The sequence below is a fragment of the Lactuca sativa genome, chromosome 7, assembly GCF_002870075.4.
Source record: "Lactuca sativa cultivar Salinas chromosome 7, Lsat_Salinas_v11, whole genome shotgun sequence".
Taxonomy (NCBI): Eukaryota; Viridiplantae; Streptophyta; class Magnoliopsida; order Asterales; family Asteraceae; genus Lactuca; species Lactuca sativa.
Window position 1 is genome coordinate 68614945 of NC_056629.2, and position 8386 is coordinate 68623330.

The 8386-nt window shown below is 36.5% G+C and overlaps 1 protein-coding gene across 2 annotated transcripts; it reads right to left on the reverse strand.

Moving 5' to 3' along the window:
* Nucleotides 1–728: 728 nt before the first annotated feature.
* LOC111879812 (disease resistance protein RUN1) lies at nt 729–7921 on the reverse strand. 2 transcript variants are annotated; one of them, XM_052765152.1, is made up of 8 exons: nt 7383–7917; nt 5373–6477; nt 5199–5273; nt 4828–5052; nt 3658–4401; nt 2313–2895; nt 1852–1949; nt 729–1382 (listed from the first exon to the last, which is right to left on the reverse strand). In XM_052765152.1, the coding sequence occupies exons 1-8, from the start codon at nt 7841–7843 to the stop codon at nt 1305–1307; spliced, it is 3369 nt and encodes a 1122-aa protein (XP_052621112.1). In that variant the 5' UTR covers nt 7844–7917; the 3' UTR covers nt 729–1304. The 2 variants fall into 2 exon arrangements, 1 of the variants encoding a protein (XP_052621112.1); XR_002846244.3 differs by having other exon boundaries at nt 1331–1382; nt 1852–2139; nt 7383–7921.
* Nucleotides 7922–8386: the final 465 nt, after the last annotated feature.

Sequence of the window (8386 nt, forward strand, 5' to 3'; positions counted from 1 at the left end):
TATTCTTCTACTTGTGCCCCCTCTATTGGTTTTTCTTCCACAATTTGTTGTGCTCAAAAGACTATTAAGTGTTTCTTTAATGTTTATTTTAGCAAATATCCTCTCCAAGGATCTAGTCGTGAATGCCTTCAAATATCAACTTAGAGGTTTTAGATGAACTACTTACTATTGCCACGACACACGATCAACTTTCAAGTGGAGATGATAATAATAACAGGGGATAGACTTCATCTTCAAATTTAATATCAACCCAAACCAACCTTGATATGATTGAATTAAATTCATTAACGTGACATGACACTGAGTCTCCTTCCTTCATCTTTGTGTTAACCAAGTGTTGGATCAATACAATCTTATTTGATGTTGCGGTTTTTTCAAACATAGTGGATAGTGCCTTTTTAAGGCCATTCATAGTTTGCATATTGACAATATTATAAGCTATATTCTTTTTCAGGCCATTTTTTTTCAGCCAAGAGTACGTGTAACTTCTTCTGGTAAATGTATTCTTCGATCTGCATTCTCTAAACCTAAAATCGTGACCTTCAAATTTTTGATCTTAACATTCTCATCTTCTGTCATGGATCTTGGCTCTAATACCATATACCAGTTGTTTGGGTTTAAGCACTTCAATAAATGATAAAATGATTTCACACTTAGAGTAATAATAATGCATACAAAGAAACAAAAACATAGTATTTAACGTGGTTTACACGATCAAAGTGATCGACTTCATCCACAAGAAAACAAAATAGAGAGATTTTATTGACACTACCGAATTACAATTTTTCTTACTTGTCGTAGATTACATGAACTCAAGGGATCCATATAAAGATGGCATAATACTAAAAATTTGTCAATAAGGTCAAGACATAAACTCTGATAAATTTGCCCTAAACTTGGTCTGCCTACAACTATAAGGTCAAAGGGTTGACCGGTCTCCACAACTTAACATAAGCATTCCAAGGTAGCGACATGCTCTCCCAGATGCAAACTTGATCGTGATAACATATCCTCATCTCAGCTCCCATGTACAACTAACTATCCTTTTTGTAAGTGATGGTATTTGTTTCAATGTTTAAACAATTACCATAAAAATCAATGATTAATGATTTTAAACGATTCTACAAGTTTTATCAAATCGTCATACATTACTATGTGTCATTGCAAAAGCACAGATCCATATCAAAATTGAATTTAACATTGTAATCTTTTTAATTTCAGTCGAGTCACCAACATAACATAAACATATTTTACATCATCGTTCATTCATTACCTCGTAATTCGTTGATCAATAAACAAGGTTATTACATGCTTGACGTGAACTCCGTCGCTTTATTGACAAATAGTGATTTAGGCTTCTTTGGAATCTTGTAAACTTGCTCCTGGTTTTTTAATAAAATACCAAATTGAGGTTAGAAAAAGTTGATTATGACATTATTTACGACCAACTTGGCATCAATTTACAAAGACTAAACCAAAGAATACCAATTTAGCAAACCATGCATAATGCATACAGAGCCTTCATAAAACCATCTAAGGCCTAGTTTTTTAGTGTCCCATCAAGTCTTGTCCAGATAAAGTAGTAAATTATTGTCCGGATAAATGATGACAGAGAATATGACGGCATACTCGGGGAAATAGAAGGAAAACATAAATGAGGGCAATTTATTGAAGGAAAGGACTTAATGTGAAAAGAGTCTTAGGTTAATTACACCAAATCAATAAGAAACGCCCACATATAGCTTGTTGGATTAAGTTCTGTCTCATTAAGCCCATCAAGTAAAAACAAAACAACATATTAAGTTCATGTAATAAATCATAGCAAAAAGATATTTAACAGACCATACTTACCGATTCAGGACCATGGATGATGCAACTAACATATTTCAACTCCGTAAATGACGGGTTCAACTTCTTAGGCCGACCAGTATTGCTCCATCCTCGTACCTCTGTAACAATTGTGACCTTAGGAACGTTCTTTACTGTATATGGTTAAATATTATAGTAAACCGTATCATCTGAACGATCCACATCAACCTGGTCCGGGTCCACGTGGGAGGTTAACCGCAGAACACTATCAATACTTTTAGTGTGCCACGGTTTCTTGGATCTCGTGTGCGGAATTCCTCACCCCAACCACTAGGCTCCAGGGCAAGTTGAATATTATTGTGTTAGATAAAATGACCGAAGGTCAAACTACTTTTTACCAAATGACTTAAATGAGACACTTCATTGAAAAGACAATAACTATGTATGTACTAAGAAAAACAAACAAACACACACCCAAAATTAGCTTAACTTGAATGATTTACCTGTATGGTCAACCATATCACCAATTATATTTCTAAACCAACCACGTGGGAGTCTGCCGACCTCCATTAACTCAAAGAAATCACGCCGACAAAGATAGTATGATCCTGAGCTCAGACGAAAGTCTGACAGATTTCCAAGATTTTCAACCCCCTCCATATCATTTTCAGGAGTTTCATACCTTAAGCCATCATTAATATATACAAAGCTTGCACCACATTCGTATACCTCCAATCCGCTAATGACATCAATAGACACATTAACTTTATCTCCAGCATTTAATATGTTTCCAATTGGCCAATAGCTAAACCATACACCAACTTCATCAAATCCAGGATCACCAAATACTTTCGGGTTGTATATGAAATCAACATCATTGGTCGTGCTGATTTTAGCAAACCATGCACAGTGGTTTCCTGACATTTTATATCTGAATGTTACATCTAATCCTTTGAGCATCCTGTTCTTAGGTGGAAAAGGCACTTCAAAGGACAAAGATGACGATTTTGATATATACTCAGGTCTCATGTTTGGATCCTCTATGTGTGGAAGAGATGTGCTCCTTATATTGAACTCATACAACATCTGTGCTAAAAAGCAATAGAGTTTAATCATTAGTCGTTCATATATGATCAGCTTGCAGGTGGTATTTCATTATGCTTGTGTGTGCTCAAGCATGTCCTTAGGCTGTGGGAGGAAACCGAAATATGAGAATCATGGGGAAGTTTGTTTTTATTGACGGAATCAAGGCCATGTTGGCCATTAATTCCTATTTTCTAGTAGATATAATTAGTTGCTACTTTTGTGGTTCTTTCTCACTAGAAGTAGAAGTCTTTGAGAATTTAATACCACAGAAAATTGCCCACAATCCTACTATCCAACTCTCCAAGCTATCAGTGTTGCAGCCAATTAAAGAATACACGGGACCAAACTTACGTAGGCACCGTCTTTGGCATGCATTATACTCGGACTGCAAATACCGATGTCAAATGGACAAAAGTTGCAACTGTTTATCCCACATGAAAAAGGTGGGGGCAGGGACTTGTTTTCAATCTCTCATCTTTGCAGAAGGAATGGATGTCCTCACCCCATTATCAAATAACACGAGAAAGCTTTGACAAGATTTCTAATGCTATTTTGGGCGACGATGATGAGGAGGGCATCTGCATCTTTTGCACAGAAGTGAGATCAAGAGTGTGTCCCTGTCCACCTTTATGAATGGGACAAAGTATTGCAATTTTTCTCATTGACATCGGTCCAGCCCAGTCCTCCAATGCATGCCACATACTAAACAAGGCCTCTTGTCTGGTCTTATGTAACAAACGGGGTTAAGAGAGGAACACGAACCTGGACTTGCCAACTTCTGCCTATGGTCAGCTCATCATCACCAACCAAGCGAACTTCATGATCTTGATATTCTTTTAGCCACTTCATATGTCCCAAATCTGTTCCTTTCAATGTGGCTATCGGTATCAGTTTGATAAAGCCTTCAATTTCATTCAAATTTATACAACCTTGGTAGCCAAATTCTTGCAATGTGAATCGAGGTGATTGGAAAGTTATTCTCTCCAGTGACTTGCAATAATATGTATACAATTCTGCAAGTGTACTCGGGAGACATAGGAGGCTTTTAAGTCTGGAACATAAACTCAAGTCAAGCACCCGGAGATTTTTAAGATGACTGTAATCAGGAAGGAATTCAAATAGGTTATTGCAGAGATTCAAGTACTGCAAGAGAGGTTGGAAACTGAAGCTCAGAGGAAAGGAAAAGTTATTTTTTAGGTTGCAGTCCTTAAGGAATAGGCGTTGCACTGAACGTGGCAAAAAAAAGGAAGGTTGTTCTGTAATTCCACCACCAGAAGTAGTCGCATTTATCCCTGCTAACAGATTTACTTTCTTGCGCAAGCGTTTACACCCAGTGATATCCAATAGAACAAGCCTTGGAAGGCCTCCAATGGTTTCACAAACATGAACCAAACTTTTACAATTTCCAAGAATCAAAGTCTCCAGCTTAGGGAGTCTGAAAATATTGTCAACAAACAATAGATTGTGAGAGTCTTTAAGATTTAGAATCTGTAGTAATGGAAGAACCTGTTGCAAAAGTGAAAGGATTTATTTAGCATGGTATATTGCCATAAAGACCATAAACAATCTGGAAGTCAAGGCTGCATTTGTTATACACAAGCGGACCGGGACTAGACAAATGTTTTAGGGGTATTCTTGATGATGAGGATGAGAAGGGGCATTTACGTCTTTTGCACAAACGAGAGACTGGGAACGATTCCCTGTCCCACCTTGCTCCACCTATTTGGTGGGACAAAAGATTGCAATTTTCGTACTATTGGCCTTAATACCATCAAAAGTTCAATGCATGATAAACACAATAAGACATGTGTTATGTTGTGTTCTCATGTCATGTCATATCATGTCACGTCATAACATGTCATGTCATGGCATGTATAACAAACCAGGCCTATAAAAGGACAAGAGGTAAATAGAGGATGTATAATTCCCTACAATGGGTGGATTGAATGCTTCCAAGTTGCTAGAGCTCATATCTATGGCCACCAAGCTTGCCATGAGTAAGTTGGGAGGTATGATTCTTTTATGAAACCCAATCCAGCAGAGCCATCTTAAATCTTCAGAAACATTTTCGTAGGATCCAGTGAGATGCACAAAATTAAGCTGGAGCACTTTTAGGTGATCCATCTTTTTTAGAGAATCAGTCTTGAGGTCTAATGACTACAAATTTACCATAAAGAGATAGTAAGCATACCTCATATCTAGAATTAATAACGTAGAAATAATGTTCAGCTAAGAAAATCTTCATAATTTCTTTTGAATATATATCAAGATCAGGCCTTAGTTTTACTTGTTTTATATATTACCGTGAGTGAATGGTTCATCTTTTCTTCGGTCAACATTTTCATGTCAAGTGCTAGACCTTCCAGTGTTTCAGAACCCTAGTTAAAAAAGAAGAGAATGGATGATTGAATCTCAGACAAAAGTGAAGGGTGTGAAAGGAAAAATAAGCTTCAACATAAACATTAAAGGCATCCCACCTTTCCTTTTCGCAAAACATCATAAGAATCCTTATTACGCCAGACTCTACTGCGTTTTGCAGGGTCCTTTGGTGATTCTTGGTGTACTATTGTTCTCCCCATCTCTTGAAGCAAAGGATGCATCATTAGTTTGTTGTTTAGTGAAAGAGATAAAAGGCATCTATTAGTTAGGGTTTTAATCCCAGATACTGCAGAGTAATCAGGCTCCAATATATTCACCACATAATCCTTGTCTTTGCCTACAAAGAAACAAGCAATATGCAAAAACAACTGTTTGTTAGAGTCATGTGGCAAAGAGTTGTAGCTCCTAATCAGTACACGTTTAATTCCAGAATCAATATCTCTTCCCAATAAGCTCAATGTACTTTTCCAAAATAGGATGCTATTATCCTCTGCTAGCAAGGAACCCAAAACTTCAAGAGCCAATGGATTTCCTTCACAATACTGCAATACCCGTTTTGCAAGCTCTTCATAACCTTCCATCAGACGTTTGGATCCAAAGGCATGTCGACTTAGAAGCTCTAATGATTCATTGTCATCTAGTAACTTCATTTGGTACTCTTGACACCTCCAAGGTTTGGACTCAAACCATTTACCAATATTATTTTCCCTAGTTGTTATTATTATCTTGCTTTGCTTGTTAATGTAAGCGGATCCAAGTAAACCTACCAACTGGCTCGGTTCAACAATGTCATCAAGAACAATAAGTGCCTTCTTCACTTGTAAGACCTCTTCAATCTTGAATGTACCTTGACTAACACTGGGTATTTTCCTCCTCTTGCCTCCTGAAATATCTCTAAAAAGTTTTTCTTGTAACTGAAGCAAATCATGTGGTTCTTTACATCTACTTCCGATGTCTTCGACAATACTAACGCTTTCAAAGTTTTGGGAATTTGAGTACACAATGTATCGGGCCAATGTCGTTTTCCCGCTTCCTCCCATCCCACAGATTGCCAAAAATTCGGCATCAGATTGCTTTAGCCAGAAATTTATCTCCTTATCCCGAGTTTCCATCCCTATTAGATTCGATGGAAGATAAACTTGTTTGCAATCAAGTTTATTATAAATAATATCAACAATATCCTTTAAAAGTTGTGTTTCAGGCCTGTAACAAAAAAAGAACATAAGAAAGGTCTGATGGTAAGTTAAAAGAACTGAAAAAAACAGAAATGTGACAACAAATTAAGGATGAGATGCTTAAGGAATCAAAGCTCCACTACAAAAACCCATGGTTCACCGAGGTAGACTAGTCCCAAGATTCCTCCCGATTAGAATTATACACATCATTCCTGAAATCCCCCATGAACATCTTTGTTTTACTTTTTATCATTTAAAGGAGAAATGGAAAGGAAGAATAATTTCTTTCGGTCTATATTTTGGGAGGGAAAGAGAGCAGAGAGAAAAACAATCCTGAAAGAAGCCTACGCTAATAAGAGAAAATTTGACTTCATTTTTCCAATTTATACACTCTTGGGAGTTATAAAAAATTTTACATAATTATTTTCATCCGAAAATCAACTGTCAAACACAGGTCATATAAAATGTAGAAAAAGGTCAACATTTAGATAGTTAGTAGTGGCATGACTGTGTCTTTTTACACACAAGGATTATGTGGGTTCCGATCAGAAGCTACACAACCATGCTAGATTTCATGCTTCAATATCCACAATTGTCCGAATGCTAAACATGGGAATGTTATGTAACAAAGTAATTTGGCAACAGCAAAACACTAAAAATAATCAAACACTTGTTTAATAAACAATTCAACAAGTTCAACATATAACCTTTATGGTTTGTTTCTTAAAAGATTGTAAAATCTCACTAGAGACATTTCTCCAAACTGTACTAACAAACAACAAAGACACTTACCAATTCATAGGTTAAGATCGTTGTTCAACTGGCAGACAAACAACCCCCTTAAACCACTTCAGAGCATAGCAAGTTCCTCAATAAAATTGTATTCGAGTGGAACCAGTTGAAATGTATTTGGAAAATAACAGATAAACTTACCCTGAAAGAACCAGACCAGTCAAATCGGCAACCTTCGCAAGGGCCGCCTTCCACCGATTCACGTTATCATCAGTCCACTTTGGCGAGGTGTTGACTTTTATCTTGAAAGGCTCACTCTGTTTCCTTACATCTGAAGGATCAACGTGATAAAACACCGGTAGAACATAGTGATTGCACTTCTTCCTTTGTTCAAGAATCAACCAAAGCTCTTCAAGGCACCATGTGGAAGTTGCATAGTTCTCTGATAATACAACTACTGAAGCCCTCGATTCTTTGATTGCTCTATCGATCTCAGGCTTCAGTTCTTCACCTCTATCTATTTCATCATTATCCCTAAAAGTGCGAAGTCCTGCTTGCACTAATGCCTCATAGAGATGATCTGTAAAAGCATTTCGAGTATCTTCGCCTCTAAAGCTTAGAAAGACGTCATACGTGCCAAAATGAGCCACTGGAGAACTCATGATTGTAGAGGACGAACGGGAAGCGATTGAAATTAAAGGGATTTTGTCACATGGGTGGTGTCATTCTCAACATATTTTAATGAGTGATCTACCTTTCCGTAATTACCGACCAACAAAAATAAAAAATTTGCACGCGAAATGATTGTTAGTATTTTATTATGTGGTTTTGGACTTTTGGTTTCGTGGTTTTGTTTGATTTTGTTCAACTATGATTCTGAAATATATTTATGGGATTTTGTTAGTAAAGTTTTATTATTATTATTTTTAATTTATAGAAAAATCATATTTTTATTGAAGTTCTCGATTGATTAATTGTACACGATAATATGCTATTTTATATTTAAAAAATAATGACTTTTCCGTTATCAAGTATGCAAAGAGTCTTGTTATTTGTTGATTAATGTGAAAACCCGTAGGGTTACTGTAACATCCCGATAATGATGTATTTTTAATTTTAACCTTAAGTATGAAAGAACATTGCATTTTGAACATTGGGTTCAAAAAGATTGCAAGAATGGCCCATAATGGCATTTCGGTAATTTT

What these genes read in the sequence shown, in the direction of transcription:
- LOC111879812 (XM_052765152.1), bottom strand. Translation starts at nt 7,843, where the DNA reads ATGAGTTCTCCAGTGGCTCATTTTGGCACGTATGACGTCTTTCTAAGC. An exon ending in ACTGGTCTGGTTCTTTCAGG is followed by an intron (nt 6,478 to 7,382) that starts GTAAGTTTATCT and finishes TTTTTGTTACAG; the next exon opens with GCCTGAAACACAACTTTTAA. An exon ending in AGATGAACCATTCACTCACG is followed by an intron (nt 5,053 to 5,198) that starts GTAATATATAAA and finishes GTAAATTTGTAG; the next exon opens with TCATTAGACCTCAAGACTGA.